We start from the raw sequence: 16,925 nt of genomic DNA on the forward strand, positions 1-16,925 counted from the left end.
GTATAAGCTGAGGGGAAAAGGGGCTGCAGGATATATTAAAAGAAGGAATGGTATTCTGTCTCAGATGTTGTTTCAAAAGCTACAAATTAAAATGCAGGAAAGTTTGCCTGATCATGAAACATGAAGCTTGGTGTGGCAGCAGCCCGAGGATTGGATGACCAGTAGATTAGTGAAGGATGAATAGATGGTGGCAGTAACCCAAACCCAGGAGAAGGCTGAGAGGTAGAGAAGAGGAGACATTTGTACGCTGGGAGCTTTGGAAAGGGTAGTTAGATAGTTTCTCATATGTATGATTTGAATGAGCAAATACATACATAGCAAAATCAAACCTCAGTGATGGTAACACTGGTTAAGTCAGTAGTTTTCACTGTTTAGTCGTGTGTGTGTGTGTGTGTATATGTAACTATTGGGATCCTTCACTGGGAGAGCCTTACAGGGAGCAATGTGCATAACATGCTGGAGAAAAAAATATATTTCCTTTATTCCATGGTCTACTCTTCTTTCCAATCAGCTTCCTCCTTCAACCCTTTATCTCTCTTACCTATCACCTCCCAGCTTCTCACCTCATTCCCTTTCATTCAACCCTCCATCTACCATCACCCTTCTCACTATTACCAGCCAGCTTGTGCGTTGGCCCCACCCCCTCTCCTTTTATTCTGGTTTTTGCCCTCTTCATTCCCAGTCCCGATGAAGGGTCTCAGACCAAATTGTCGACTGTCTATTCCCCTGTGTAGCTGCTGTGTGACCTGCTGAGTTCCTCCAGCATTTTGTGCACGTTGCTCGAGATTTCCAACTTCTACAGAATCTTTTGTGCCTCTGAGCCTTGTAGTAATTGTTTCGTACTGGTGAAGTATCTCTGATTTTAGTACCAGTTTGTAAAAGAGGGATAATCTGGAGGGGGGAAAAACATACATTTAATTATTTAGAGAAAATAGCACTTTGACATAGCTGCAGTTTCTGCTCTTTAGCATCTTTTTTCTCTTTGGACGCTGAGCTTATTACGGTTGTTATAAAAATTCCACAGAGATGCCATTGAAACGTTTTTAACATATTCACATTTCAGAAAATAATTTAAAACAATAAGGTTATTTTAAAATGAGAATTGCTCTAGCAAAGTGGAGATTAATTAGCATTTCCCTGTCCTCCTCATTAACCGAATCAATGGCAGTAACAGTTTAATCAATGAAGAATAACTCCCTGAATATTATGTTGATAGTGCATTAATCATTGGAGTTTGCAGTATCTTTCTTTTCAGAAATTAAACGTTAACTTTATGAGGTGAAAATGCCTGGACATATTTAGTATTGTACCATTATTAAATATTTAAAGCTACAGGCTGGGTGTTAATTCATTTGTACAGGGTTTGATTTTTACAGTGTGATACTCTTTGGAATCAGTGGAGAAGCCAGGCAGATGTATTATTTGGTGTTTTGAATGTGGTTCTGCTGATTGAATTATTGCATCCAAGTTGAAAATTCTGTGATTTTAAGCCCCATTCCAAAGAGTTGAATGCAAAACAAAATCAAGTCCCTCCCTCCAACACAGAACTTAGAAAGGACTACACTGTCAGAGGCGCCAATTTTGTGTGAATTAGTTGATTAATTATTTAATTTATTTATTTTTTGAGATACAAGTTGAACAGGCCCTTCCGGCTCTTTGAGGCACCCCAGCCAATTTAACCCTAACCTAATCCGTAGAACCATAGAATATTACAGCACAATAACAGGTCTTTTGGCCCTTCTTGGCTGTGCCAAACCATTTTTCTGCCTAGTCCCACTGACCTGCACCTGGACCATATCCCTCCGTACATCTCTCATCCATGTACCTGTCCAAGTTTTTCTTAAATGTTAAAAGTAAGCCCACATTTACCACTTCATCTGGCAGCTCATTGCATACTCCCACCACTCTCTGTGTGAAGAAGCCCCAATGTTTCCTTTAAACTTTTCCCCCCTCACCCTTAACCCATGTCCTCTGGTTTTTTTTCTCCTCTAGCCTCAGTGGAAAAAGCCTGCTTGCATTCACTCTATCTATACCCATCATAAGTTTATATACCTCTATCAAATCTCCCCTCATTCTTCTACGCTCCAGGGAATAAGGTCCTAACCTATTCAACCTTTCTCTGTAACTCAGTTTCTGAAGTCCCAGCAACATCCTTATAAACCTTCTCTGCACTCCTTATTAATGTCCTTCCTGTAATGTGGTGACGAAAACTGCACACAATACTCCAAATTCGGCCTCACCAATGCCTTATACAACCTCACCATAACATTCCAGCTCTTATACTCAATACTTTGATTTATAAAGGCCAATGTACCAAAAGCTGTCTTTACGAGCCTATCTATCTGTGATGCCACTTTAGGGAATTTTGCATCTGTATTCCCAGATCCCTCTGTTCTACTGCACTCCTCAGTGCCCTACCATTTACCCTGTATGTTCTACCTTGGTTTGTCCTTCCAAAGTGCAATACCTCACACTTATCTGTATAATCGTGGGACAATTTACCATGACCAATTAACCTATCAACCGGTACATGTTTGGACAATAGGAGGAAACCGAAGCACCTGGAGGAAACCCACACGTTCGTGTTCAGAATGTACAAACTTCTTACAGACATCAGTGGGAAATAAACCTGGGTTGCTAGTACTATAAAGTGTTGTGCTAACCACTACATTATCAAAGAGTACCTAATAGCTAGTAGGAGAATGAGTATTCTGAAGGAAAACAATATAAAAGTTCACATAAACCAAAATTTTCATCATCTGTCCAACCTCTCCGAATCCTTTAAGTGAATAATGGAGAGAGAATTCAAGGGCATTGTGGCAGGTGTAATTTGTCTAGACTTTCAAAATGCCTTTGATAATGTGCAATAAAAAAAAAGGCTAATGAATCAGACTAAAACACGCAGAAGCAGGCAATAAGTACTAGAGTGGACAGTTTGTTGTTTGCTAGAGAGCAAACGCCGGAGAATGAGTGGAAGTTAAGAGTTACAAAAAGTGAAGCTCCTCATTGATTATGAACGCTCACAGTTTCTAATGACTGGACTTGAGTCAAAAATAATATTTAAAAATTTGGCACAGAATTTAGTGAGGTAATTAGCAATTAAGAAGAGCACAACTGATATTAAGGAAGCATGAATAATTTTGCTGAAAAGGTATGAAACAAGCTCAAATGTGAGTTTTTTACACTTTTCTAATGAAAGTAAGGAGATCAGGAATCCAAGTTGATTCAAAGAACAGTGGGATCTGGAAGCAATAAAATAGAAATAATGAAAAGAAAATAAGGTAATGTAAAACCAAAAAGCAAAGCACACAATTTATTTCTAGATATATATATGACTGAAATACATGAGATTACGGTAAGTATAAATCCCTCTCTCCTCCCCCATCTCCCAGGTTTGCTGATAAAGTTATTGTATTTTTGGGGAGCTTTGCAAGCAGCTCATTAGAGAATGGAATTAAATTTCCTGGTTTCAGTACTGAGAGGGAAAAATCAAATGTGTAAGTTGTATAGTTTAGTAAATGGGGCTGGAAGACAGGACACTTGGTAAAGAAGATAATTCCATAGATGCTTAATTATATTTAAAAGTCTTGAAAAGGCAAAAAAATTGAGCGCAGAAGAAGATCTGTGAATGAGATATTGAAGATATTGAAGCATCTGCAGAATTTATCGTGTATTGAAGATTCATGATTGTTTATTGTTATTCATCAGTACGTAAGTGTAAAGGAGAGTGAAATGATTGTTACTCCTGAACTAATGCAGCATAACAAAGCAATAAATACAATGAGTTCAGTAAAAACATAATAAATTATAAGATTAGCTTAAAAACATAGACTTACGTACATGAAGTGATGCACAACAGAAGTTGAGAATATGTACATAAGGTGACTGACAGAAATGATACAGTGGTGGTGGGTTGTGTTAAAGGATAGAGGTGTTGATCAACCTGACAGTTTGGGGGAACTAGCTGTGTTTGGTGTAAGGTGATCCTGGCGTGGATGCTGTCTCGCCCTTTTACTTGATGGGATTGGGACAAACAGTCCATGAGCAGGGTTGGTGGGATTCTTCATGATATTGCTGGCTTTTTTCCAGCACCTTTTCGTTTGTACTGTATGTCCTTGATGGTGCTGGCAATTTTAACTACCTACTGTAGAGTCCTCCTGTCTGCCGAAGTACTGTTTCTGTGATACACAGTGATGCAGCATGTTAGGTTGCTCTCAACTGCGCATCTATAGAAGGTCATATTGATTAAGTCATCAATGAGATTTGTCAACAAATGGGTGAGAACCTTCCTGTTTACAGATACAAAATAGAAGGGCAGCAAGAAAAACAAAGATGGGGTGAATCAATATTGGTTACAGAAATAATTACAAATAGAAGGGATGAAATGCTAGAAAGATCAATAAATTAAACCATGCAAGTTGAACTAAGGAATAGAAATGGGTCAATCACTTTGCAGAGTATGCTTTAGAGGCTCCAGAGATGTCAGGGGAAGCTAGAAGAGTAAATATGTTGACGTGGTTGCTAAACGGGATGGAGTGAAAGATTAAGAAGCTGGCATATGAAATGTGATTGGGATGAATGCCAGGTTATTTGAAAGAATAGAAAGCATTTAGAAATTCTACCTTTAACAAAAAATGGACCTTTTTATTTAATCAATTATTTAATCAATACTGAAAGCTTTTTGAGTACTTAGTTTTTTTTAAACCAAGCTTTTTTTTCCAATTCTGGGCATGTGCAGTGGTATGCAGCATTTTGATGCCATTTCTTTGGATTGTCTGTGTAAGCTATTTGTGTAACAGTGCAATGTCACAGTAAACATACTTGGAAAAGTACGTAGACAATTCCTCTTTAAAGTATGTAATCAAGGGAGCTAGGGCTTTACTCTTTGGAGAGAAGGAGGATAAGAGGAGACATGATAGAGGTGTACAAGATAATAAGAGGAATAGATAGAGTGGATAGCCAACGCCTCTTCCCCAGGGCACCACTGCTCAATACAAGAGGACATGGCTTTAAGGTAAGGGGTGGGAAGTTGAAGGGGGATATTAGAGGAAGGTTTTTTACTCAGAGAGTGGTTGGTGCATGGAATACACTGCCTGAGTCAGTGGTGGAGGCAGATACACTAGTGAATTTTAAAAGACTACTAGACAGGTATATGGAGGAATTTAAGGTGGGGGGTTATATGGGAGGCAGGGTTTGAGGGTCGGCACAACATTGTGGGCCCAAGGGCCTGTACTGTGCTGTACTATTCTATGTTCTATATGGTTTGTATATCTGAAGAAAATTCTGTTATTTCCTCCATGAATAGACTTCAGCATCCAGCCATTCAGTCCAGGCTTGTCATCCCTGACTTGTTTTCAATGTCAGTTCCAAGACTAGTTACTGGACACCTCATCACAGGGTAGAGTCATGCTGGAAGACATTGGTTGCGTTATCTTTTACACAAACAAGCAACACAATTTTGTTGAAAGTGCTGTATTTGAGGCATCACACCGGACTATTCACAAGAGATGGCAAAGATCACATGGTGCAATCAAATAAAAGAATGGAATTCAACTGGTTTCATAGCCAATAATTTCCCCTTAATCAACTCCACCAAAAACAAATTACATGCATCACTAATCTCTTCTGCTGTTTTTGGAATTGTGTGGACAAGTTGGCTTCATGTTTACCTGTGTAACAGTTGACTACATTACAGAAAGTAACTCATTCATTGTGAAGTGCTTTGGAACACCCTGAAGGATACAATAAGCAACATTATAAATAGAAGTTTATTCTTTTGTCCTTCCTTGCTGTTTAAGCGTGTACTCATTCTTGCAACTGTTAGTGCTGTTTGTCAGTTTTTATTCAAATCCCTTGAATAGCTAGTTGACCATCAATCAAACAGGTTCTTTTGTGTTTATTTTTGATTCCTATGATTTTGAGTCCTGTGTTTCATCTTCATTGTCTTTGCTCCAATGAAAATGCATTCAATTCTGTAAGTCATTTCCACATTTAGAATCCAAGCTCCCAAATTGTTTTTGATATTCTCATCTTTGCTTTCTCAAAATCATCAGTCAGATTGGCCACATCAGCATTCAATGTTTGAATCACTAACTATAAGCGTAATTTAAATGGGGATAAAATAATGCTCTTTCAAGGTTACAATCAAATGGTCTTTCAATATAATCAGGAATTCAATAAACTGTGTTTATAACAGCTCTGCTTTGATTCCGATTTTTTTTTTAGTGACAGTCAATAATGTACCAAACTATTCTCAATCTCACAAATTAATTTTTTTTACACTGAATCATAGAGAGTAACATTTTATGCTCGTAAAAATTATTCTCGGGCATAAGGGACAGCAGAATTAGTTCCTGACCAAAAGTGTTATGTAAACAAACAGTGAGAACTGGAACAAATCTCAGAGAAGTAATTTATGTATTCAGTGATCTGTGAAATGCTTAATAAAGTTGAATTGTGCAAGAGTTCAAGAATCCCTCAGTGGGGTAATGTAACGTGATCAGGCACCTAAATGCTAAAAAACTTGCAAAGGTACTTGCAGAGTACAAATACAACCATACCTTGAAGGATTGCAGTAGAGGAAAAATTGAGATCAGCTTATACCTTTGGGAGAAAGTCCCATGAACAGAGAAAAACACTTCCAAATGATATAGCCATCATGTGCCCCCAGCAGGATACTTAGGCCTGAAGTTTGACAGGTTACGAACATCATTGTTACAAACCTACAATTAAAATCATCTGGATTAATGGCTGTCCAGTCATTCATATGGTTCGCTCATTTAGACGTTTAAGAATAGTAACAGAAACGCTTCGGTGAAATTGTGATTGTCTGAGTGAGGAAAGTATAGCCTCTGAAAATGCTGATTCTGGCACTCATTGCAATACGAAGGAAGTAAAAATGTGTAACTCTTAGTGTAATGATTGTGAGCTCACCTGTTGTGTTTATATGATTTTAGTTCCATGTTTGAGGAATATCTGCCACTGAGCAGTGTGACAGATAGACATTGCATATGAGAAAGGGGAGCAATAGAAGAAAATAGCACAAATACAGCAGATGCCAGGAAATTCAAAATACAAAATATAGAATAACTGGGCAGGTCAAGTAGCAAGCATGGAGAGAGAAAAAGCAATTAATGTTTCAGGTCTCTGACCTCTCATCAGAAGAGAAATCCCAATTTTCATTAGGCTAACTTAGAAGTCAGCCTATCAGTGACACTGCATGTTAATTCTCACTGAGAGCTCCGGGTCAGTTCTGGAAAGAAATTACTGACCTGGCAAAGTACTATAGAGGCTGCTATCTTATTGCTTCTTGTCAGCATAATATTGAAGCAGTCTACTGTGACCAGCCAGGCTATGCTAATGTTTATCCTCCAAGTGAGCACTGGAGCAGAGTTTAACCCAGTGTGACTGACCTATTGCAATATTTCCCTACAGCTTAAAAACATTAAGTAATTCCAATGAACTATCTGATAATCTTTTTCTGAAAAAGATAACTATTTTTCAAGGAGATAGAGGAGACTGTAGATGCTAGAATTTAGAGTGACAAGAATCTTCTACAGAAACTCAGCGGGTCGAGCAGAATTTGTGAGGGGTAGTGTGAGGAGTTAGGTGAAAGAATTGTCATCATTTTGAGGAGTAACCCAGATCAGAGCTGCAGATTATAAATTGCATCCATGTCAATATCTTTGGAGTACCGTGGCAAAATAAATTTTCTTCATCCACAGTACTGAATACCTCACTCATTTCTGAATAAGGGTCTTCGATCTGAAACATTGACTTGGTTTCTCTTTCTATAGATGAGAATAACCTGAGTATTTCCAATATTTTCTGCTTTTGATGTAGACATCACTTCATGGAATGTTTTGTTTTTCCTGTTTGAGGAAACGGAGCTTAGAAAAATAGAGGGCTATGGGTAACCCTAGGTAATTTCTAAAGTAAGTACATGTTCGGCACAGCATTGTGGGCTGATGGGCCTGTATAGTGCTGTAGGTTTTCTATATTTCTATGAAATGGTAATGCAAAAAAGGCTGCATCTGCAACTACAGCCAATATTCCATTAATATTTACTAAAAGAGAAATTTGATTGAATATCCTCCATCCAGTCCTCTCTCTGTCTTGTTTTGAACAGGATAGAAATATCAAAGAACAATTAGAGGTAAACTATGTAGTATATTTTCTGTTCTGCTAATCAGTTGTAGATATTTCTGTTGATATCAACAACGGAAATACCTAACTTAACTGTAAATAATCCCTTGCACATTATGATTGTGACATTTTGCCATGCCAACCTCAGCAGCCTTCCGTTTATAATGTACATTTATGACCTACGCAAAGGCTTAGGCAGGTAGATTTTGGGAGGCTACACAATCATGTGGAGCTTACATTGGTTCTCGAATAGGAAATCAACTGTAATGGCCACCATTTGAACTTGCAGTTTATATATTTACTACAACAGCAAAACACCAAGAACTGCAAGTGGTTTTGTGCATGTGAATATGAGTAACAGTGGTACTTCTATGGTGTCCATCTGATACTGTGCTTTGACGTTGCAAGTAAGATAGTAAGATTGATGCCATTAGAAGAACTCTTCTGATTTTCTTGATCAGAATTTTAAATACTGATTCATGTATTGATTCACTATTTTATTTTACCAAGTGTTGAAATATAGTGCATTTAGATTAGATTAGATTATGAGGACACGCAGTCCTCTTTTATTGTCATTTAGTAATGCATGCATTAAGAAATGATACAATGTTTTTCAAGAATTATATCATGAAAGCACATGACAAACTGACTTAAAAACTAACAAAAACCACATAATTATAACATATAGTTAAAACAGTGCAAAGCAATACCGTAATTTGATAAAACAACCCTGGCATGGTAAAAGTCTCAAAGTCTCTCGACAGTCCCATCATCTCACGCAGACGGTAAACCTCCAGCGCCACCAACTTGCTGATGCAGCATCCTGGAAGCATCCGACTCTGAGTCCGTCCGAAAACTTTGAGCCTCCGACCAGCTCTCCGGCACCGAGCACCGAGCACCATCTCTGCCGAGCGCTTCGACCCTGGCCCCGGCAATAGGCAAAGCCGAGGATTTGGGGCCTTTGTCTCCGGAGATTCTCGATCGCACAGTAGCAGCGGCAGCGAAGCAGGCATTTCAGAAGTTACTCCAGGTGTTCCTTCGTGCTTCTCAGGGCTGTCTCCATCAAATCTGGATTGTGCACGGCCCCATACGATATTCATTCAGAACAGCCACGTGCACTGCGTTGTGCCACCATCTTCTCCTCCCTCCTTACTTACTTTACTTACTTCATTTGATATCAGTATCATCTGCAGTGAATACTTCTCTGGTATGCTGATTGTGACCTGACTGTTAACATGTATGCAAGATTCATTCCATACCAACTGTATAAAATTCCAACTTTTTTCTGCAAAAAAAAAATGAAAGTTGGGTGTATATTCTTTGAGGTTGGGAAGAAGGAAACACTTTTACTGTTACAGAAATGATCAAAAGATCGTTTGGCAGAGAATTTACTAAGTAGTCTATGTAGATGATCATTTGGACAAACACTTTGTTCAATCTGTTTGAAATGCAGTGTGTGAGAATATTAGAATATTCACATTTGGCTTGAAGCATTAAGATTTGCCAAGTAACTTCTGGTGTTCTATTATTACAAGATTCTAATGCTGTTCATTCTTCTTATTTGCTTCAGGGTAAGCTATACGTTTGAGATGTATTTGCTGTCAGAGCATGTCTTCTCCTTTGGAACTGATAATGCTGAAATCCTAAAAGACTGGACTAGGGCAATAACAAAGGTAAAAACAAAAATATCTGAAATATATTCTTAATGTTGAAGACGTGCAAAAGGTTTTTAGATACTCATAGGTATTTACTTTTTGTTTCAAACTCTGCAAGTTAGATTTTATTGCCATCTATAATATTTAATTTGTGTCTGGTATCATACACACAGGCATATGCAGGTGTGCTCACACATGCTTATGTATTGACATATTAAGTATCATTTGAAACTGAATTAAATAAGGAAGAATTCAGTCTAGGTTTAGGAATCAAAATATTTGAAGCCCCAAGTATGGCAGATATTTCAATGTGCTAAATGAGCTATGATGAGGATATATCGGTTAATAAATACATTGTTACTACAAACGTTTGTAGAAGCATTGTAAGATGAAATATGTCTAGAAGATATTTCTAAAGGAAAATGGGAGGCATTGTGAATCTCATATACAAAACTCTCATGTTGCTCTTTTTCAATAATTCAGCACTATTTCTTAATTTTGTTAACATAAAGAATTAATATGAGTGGAAAATGCATTGGAATTAGAGATGGTCCACTGTCACACTTGTAAATATATTACAGGGCATTAATGGCTCCAATAAAATGAGAAAACACAGGAATGTCACTTGACCACTTCAAGTCTGTATGTACTTGTATTGTCACGAGTACTTTTAGACCTAAATGGAAACTGTTATGCTAATACTACTTAAGCTGCTTAATACTGTGTGACAGCCATAATAATTCAGCTGATAGCTAACTCTCACCGGTTTTCCATAGCAAGTTGCATCCAGAAGAGAACTGTGCCAAGATCTGCTCATCATAACAACATTGAGAAGTACTTTTGAAAATCGTGAGCACTAGCATTATCTGGAAAACTTAATACCAAATGATTCAGCATAAGCATGAGAAAGAAGTTTTTAAAAAAAAAAAATCAAGATTTTTGAATCAATACTGCATGAAATGCAGTCTAATTGGGTGCAGAACAGCCACTTTTTCCTTTGATGCATGCATTCTGCCTTCCATATCCAACGTGTGAAGATTTATTTTCTTGAAAGTAGTTGAAGACAATCAACTAAATTAGAAATATGGGATAGCTTTCAGCTTTCTTTTTTGGAATAATGTTTATGACTTTTGTTTCAAGATACTGTTGTGCATAAATTCATAGTTTTCCAAATGACTTGTATATTCTAGAGTTTCATTCCTGAGGCGGTAGAAATCCTGACCAAAAAGGATTATGAACTGATTGGTCGACTCTATTACAAGGATGTGCATAATCTGGAAAACTGGAAAGCAGGCTGGTTTGCACTGGAGAAATCACAACTCTGCTTCTGTCCTGAACAAGGTGTGGCTGAAGAGGATTCAGTCCATCTAAAGAAACTGCAAGAACTTAGTAAGATTTTCCTATGTTACATTCCGTTAAGTCATAGCATGGTAGAGCACAGAATCTGTTTCGTTTCTCAGTAAATGATAGCCAATGATTTCCACTGCTTTGCTCTTTCAGAATAAACTAGCTTTACCTTTCTTTTGTTTTTAAAATATATCAGTTTTCCTTTGGAATATATCTATTGAATCTTTCAAGAGGTGAATTCCTGAAAGTAGCATTTAAAGAAATTTCTAATCTTACCAAATTCCAAACTGTTTCTTTTGATGTTACCTTGTGGTGGTGAAGGGGGCTTGTGCATCTCAGTGACACTCTGAGCTGTACCATGTAGAGCTACGCAAGATGGACAGGTCATGGCAGAGAGGTCAGACTAAATATGGTCCACTGGAGAAGGAAATGGCAACCCACTTCAGTAATTTGCCAAGAAAACCTCATGGTAAAGTCCATGAGGTCACGAAGAGTCAAACTTAACATCTGAACAATAAAGCATATAAAAATATAATCTTACCAATTCCTGCTTCTACTTCTTCTGCTTCTTTCTTTCAGTTATCTGCTTCTTTTGACATTTATCGTACATTCCTACTAGTAGGAAGAGTGTCTCCTTGTATGCTCGATCAAAACCATTCCTTTTCTTCTCTTGACCTTCTCTATTCTTAAGGAGAGTAATCGAGGCTCCTACTGTTTCTCAACACAGTGAAGTCTATCTATTCTATTAAAGTATGCTAACAATTATGCGTCATAAATTATAATTTGGAACGTCAGATATGGTTAGTAAGTAAAGTTAGCCTAAAAATATTATGTCATTCCTAAATATATCTGCTCACAATTCAGGGGCAGCAATTTTTAGAATCTTATTTATGGTGCCGTAAATCATGGTGTCATACCAGTGCACAGAGGAGGACCTGAATGAACATCCATTTTATATAAGCCAGAAATATCAATTTGTACTTTATAAGTCTGCACTGACATTCAATCATCTTATAAAACATTATAGTACATTTCTTTGGATTTGATTTTGTTTTTTGTTTTTGTTCAATGCTTTTTAAATGTGTTTAATATTTAAAATTGAGTATTTGCATTAGTTTTTAAGAGATTCTGTATCCAGAAACTCTTAAATTTGCAATGAGTCACTAAGAATACAGTTGACAATAGGTGTCCCAATTTGCGTACTGCTAAATGGAAGATGAACTGAACAGTCATTGCCATTTGAAAATTTGAGCTTCAATATTAACAAAGTACAAATTGATTTTTAAAATATGAGTGGATATAACTTGCTCATGTTTTGTTGGAATAATGCTCTTCTATTAGTGTTAAAACTTGTATTTTTATGGCACATTTTAATTCCACAGTAAGCCAAATTGCTTTGTGGCGAATAAATTAATTCTAAAATCCAATTCTTGCTGATTATTGTGTAGGGAAGGAACTGGATAGACAAATTGATGTATTGATGATGTTTGAGGAGTAATTGTTGGCATTGAAGTATCGGACTAATTTATATGCTACAAGATCTGGAGTAGCCCTTGAACCCAAAGTTTTCTGATTTTAAAAAAATCGTTGTTTCTAAGACGGACAGACACCAATAGGAACTTTCCAAATGGGATGTTCTACCACCTACCACCCCACCAGCCTCCGTGTCCAGCACATAATCCTCTGAAACTTTCATCACTTCCAAAAGGATCCCACCATATGATATAGGAGCAGAATTAGGCCATTTGGCCCATCAAACCTGCTCCACCATTCAATCATGGGCTGATCCAATTCTTAAGTCATCCCCACTCCCTTGCCTTCTCCCCACCCTCTGACTAGCTGGTATATCCGCTACTTCTTGAGGAGGCTGAGGTCTTTTGAAGGCCTCTCCTTCACAGGTTCTGTCAGTCTGTTGTCGCCAGTACAATCTTCTATGCGGTGATGTGCTGAGGCAATGGCATTAATACAAGTAATGCCAACAGGCTCAATGAACTGACTAGAAAGGCTGGCTCTTTTATAGGAGTCAAACTGGACACACTGGAGGCTGTGGTAGAACAAAGGTTCCTATGGAAAATCCTGGTAATTCTAGACAATGTTTTTCACCCTCTGCATGCCACCTCAACTGAACAGAGAGCACTTTTAGTGTTAGACTTAAGACAATTGTGCTGCTCCAAAGAGTGCTATATGATGTCATTCTTACCTTTGGCCATTAGCCTCTGTAACGAGTCAACCTTTAGCCGGTGAAGTGATAACCCCCTCCTATTAGACTGTTTGAGGTAATTTTTTTTTATTCTTTCTTGCTTCTCTGCTAATATTTGTATATCTGTGCACTTGTAATACTACTGTGATACTGTAATTTCTTTTGGGATCAATAAAGTGTCGATCTATCTAAATTGCATCTGAATGTCCTCTCCTCTCCATCTAAGCTTCTAAATTGTGCTCATTTCCAGGTTTTTAAAGAGGCTGTTGCCAGTGTGCATTTATTGCAGCATATTTCTTAAAAAATTACATTTTACAGTTGTATTAACTACCATTTACAAGTTCTTAATTGGAAAAAGAAAATACATATGGTACATCCTGGGTTCAAAAAAGGAGCTATCTAAATTCAAGTTGTTCCTTGAACTGGATATTTGTCTCCAAAAGGGGTAAAAATCCAATTATATGACACTTAGGCCTCACTCAATTGCAGTTAACTTAGCTGACAATGACTTAACTTAGTCAACTGAGGATGAAACCAGGAGGGACTTGCTTCACATCAACATTACTCAGATGATTTTCATTCACATAAAAAATGCTGGAGGAACTCAGCAGACCAGGCAGCATCTAGGAAAAGAGTACAGTCAATGTTTTAGGCCGAAACTCTTGACTAGCATTTTGTGTGTGTTGCCCGGATTTCCAGCATATGCAGATTTACTCTTATTTGTGATTTTCATTCACTATCCCTAAATTTCAACTGCTTCTCTCATTCTCTTCATAGCGGTCAGCATCCAGACTGAGAAACACAATGAGAAGAAGGATGTCTTGCTGCTGGTGGAAAAGGGAAGGTAAAGAAAGATTTCATTCCAAGTGTCCAGAAACTTACTAAGATGTTGTGTTATCTCTTTTATGGCTATGTCAGCACAATGCAGAAAAATAATATTGATCATCAATGCTTTGAATTTTTAATGCACATTATTTTAGAGAATTTTAAATTATGATGACTTGTATATAGAATACTACAGTCCGGTACAGACCATACAGCTCACAATGTTGTGCTGATCTTTTAACCTACTCTAAGCTCAATCTAATCTTTCTACATAGCCCTTTATCATCCATGTGCCTATTTAAGATTGTCTTAAATGCTCCTAATGTATCTTCCTCTGCCTCTACCTTTACCAACAACCCTGGCAAAGACGTTCCACACATTCCACATTCACCACACTCTGTGTGTGTGTGTGTGTGTGTATGTATATATTTAAAAAAAAAGAAAACTTGCTTCTGATATTCCCCCCTATACTTCCCTCTGATCACCTTAAAATGATGTCCCCTAATAGTAGCCATTTCTGTCTGGGAAAAAGACTCTGGCTATCCACTTGAGCTATGCCTCTTGTCATCTTATACACCTCTGTCAAGTCACCTCTCACCCTGCTTCGTTCCAAAGAGAAAAGCCCTAACATGCTTAACCTATGTCAAGTGGTTAAGGTGTTGGACTAGTGATCTGAAGGTCGTGAGTTCGAGCCTCAGCTCAGGCAGTGTATTGAGTCCTTGAGCAAGGCAGTTAACCACACATTGCTCCTGCACGTTTATAGCCCAGCAGTGGCGGTTGGTGCCGTATGGACAAGACAAGACATCATATATCTTTTACAAAGTCTGCTTAAGACTTCTGCATCATATTATGCTGATTCTTGGTTAACATCTACTTATTCAAACTCCAATATTATGCAGATATTATTATTCCTTGGGTTCCAATGGTATCAGGGTGACATCTAACTAGAGCCCTGTGTGAGATTGTTGCTTTACAAATCAAGATACATCGATAGTTTATGCTTGCTGTTTCATTAAGTTGTTAATTATCCCATGACACATTTGCAGTTAGGTGCTGTAGAGTTTTAGCTTTGGGAGAAATTGCATTCAAAATTGCTTTTTTTTTGGCTTTATTTCATTTCCAGTTTGTCTGCCATCAAAAGTGAAATGTTAAAGCATATTTTTGCGGTTTATTAATAAATGAAATTGAATTAGTAAGCAAAATAAAGTTAATCCAAATGTCTGAGTCGCATTTAACTAAACACAACCTTTGTAATGATGCACAATTGTCAGCTCTGTAACAACTTTTTAAATAGCTTTATAATATATCTCTGTTCCTGAAATAAGACTTAATTTTAAGAGACTTGTTGAAGGCCTGTAAAGGGACACAATTAGTGAAAATCCACCCAGTAATTAACATTTTTTGGCAGAAAGGACAGTGTTAAACATGGGAGCGGCTTTTAGAGGAAAAGCTTTATGTTCCTGTAGCACTTAGGGTGTTTTATAGATGCTGTTTGATCTACTGAGTTTCACCAACACTTTGTGTTGCTACAGATTCTAGCATCTGCAGAGCCTTGTGTCACTCTTAATTTGGGCTGGATGTAATTTCTTCAGACTTTTGTGCTGGATTGGACAATTATAGAAAAGTTGTGCTGTAAGGAACAATATGCCTTGCAGAAATTTCTCCAATCAGCAGCACAACCTGCACTAATAACCCGGATTCATCAGGGAAGTTCAGGCGGTATATGTGGAAGGAGATCCACTTGTCCTCCTAAGTTTTTGCTGCATGTACCTTTTGGTTCTGTTAAGTTGACGCAAATGTAGTGCAAACAAATGTACTTTTTTTTTTACCCTCTGTGATTTAATCATTGTGAGCATTACCTTCCACTGAAACCCCAGGAGCAAACTTGTCCATCTAAATTAAGAAAGTGATAATCTTGTCATATTCTCTTTCATTTGTAGACTTAACACTAAGACATTAAATTGTCCATAGCAAGAGAAACAAAGTATTTCATCAAGGACTAAAAGTTTGTTCTAACCTTGCAGAACTCTATACATCCATGGTCATACGAAGCTGGATTTCACTGCTTGGCACGATGCCATAAAGAAAGCGGCAGGTACAGATGGTAATGCACTACGAGACCAGCAGCTCAGCAAAAATGACATTCCCATCATTGTGGACAGCTGTATAGCGTTTGTTACACAGTATGGTAAGCAAGCTTGTTCTACAGGGTGTCACTGCAAGTCACATAGATTTGCTTCCTTCATGCCAAAAGCAATTTCATCCATGTGTTTTATTGTTTTGAAATATTTTGTTTGACAAATGTGGCAAACAGATTTCATTTAGCTGTTCCTGCTGAGTTAGCTGTGAATGGTAGATTATAATAATCCTCTTGGAAATGCAAATACTTATTCCGCATTGCACTACACAACACCCCCGCCCCCAAGTGCTTCTCTATTGGCTCCTTGCTATGGCACAACCATCCTGAAATGTAATCTAAAACCATAGTTTATTTTTCTGTACTGTACAGCATCTTCTCAAGATTCTCTGTGCTGTCATCTCCGTTTTTATCTGCAGCAAGAAGTGCATACACAGCACTCCTGATAAATACCCCACTAGATGGTAGGGAGACCAGTATGATCCGCCCAGCTGTTCTCACATTCCTTTGTAGGGACTTCTGGTTCGATGCTTGACTGCTCCCATACCAGATGGAGATGCGACATGCGACTTGTCAGGATGCTGTCAATGGTGCTCCTTTAAAACACAGTTAAGAT

The 16,925-nt window shown here is 37.8% G+C and overlaps 1 protein-coding gene across 3 annotated transcripts in view; it reads left to right on the forward strand.

Moving 5' to 3' along the window:
- Positions 1-16,925, forward strand: part of arap2 (ArfGAP with RhoGAP domain, ankyrin repeat and PH domain 2) — a 396,901-nt gene that overhangs the window by 255,634 nt on the left and 124,342 nt on the right. For all 3 annotated transcript variants that reach the window (XM_063043320.1, XM_063043318.1, XM_063043319.1), the window contains 4 exons: positions 9,716-9,818; positions 10,991-11,189; positions 14,125-14,191; positions 16,197-16,360. In XM_063043320.1, coding sequence (XP_062899390.1) covers positions 9,716-9,818; positions 10,991-11,189; positions 14,125-14,191; positions 16,197-16,360 — 533 coding nt within the window. The remainder of the gene's footprint in view (positions 1-9,715; positions 9,819-10,990; positions 11,190-14,124; positions 14,192-16,196; positions 16,361-16,925) is intronic.

This window comes from Mobula hypostoma, chromosome 3 (assembly GCF_963921235.1).
Source record: "Mobula hypostoma chromosome 3, sMobHyp1.1, whole genome shotgun sequence".
NCBI classification, from domain to species: domain Eukaryota; kingdom Metazoa; phylum Chordata; class Chondrichthyes; order Myliobatiformes; family Myliobatidae; genus Mobula; species Mobula hypostoma.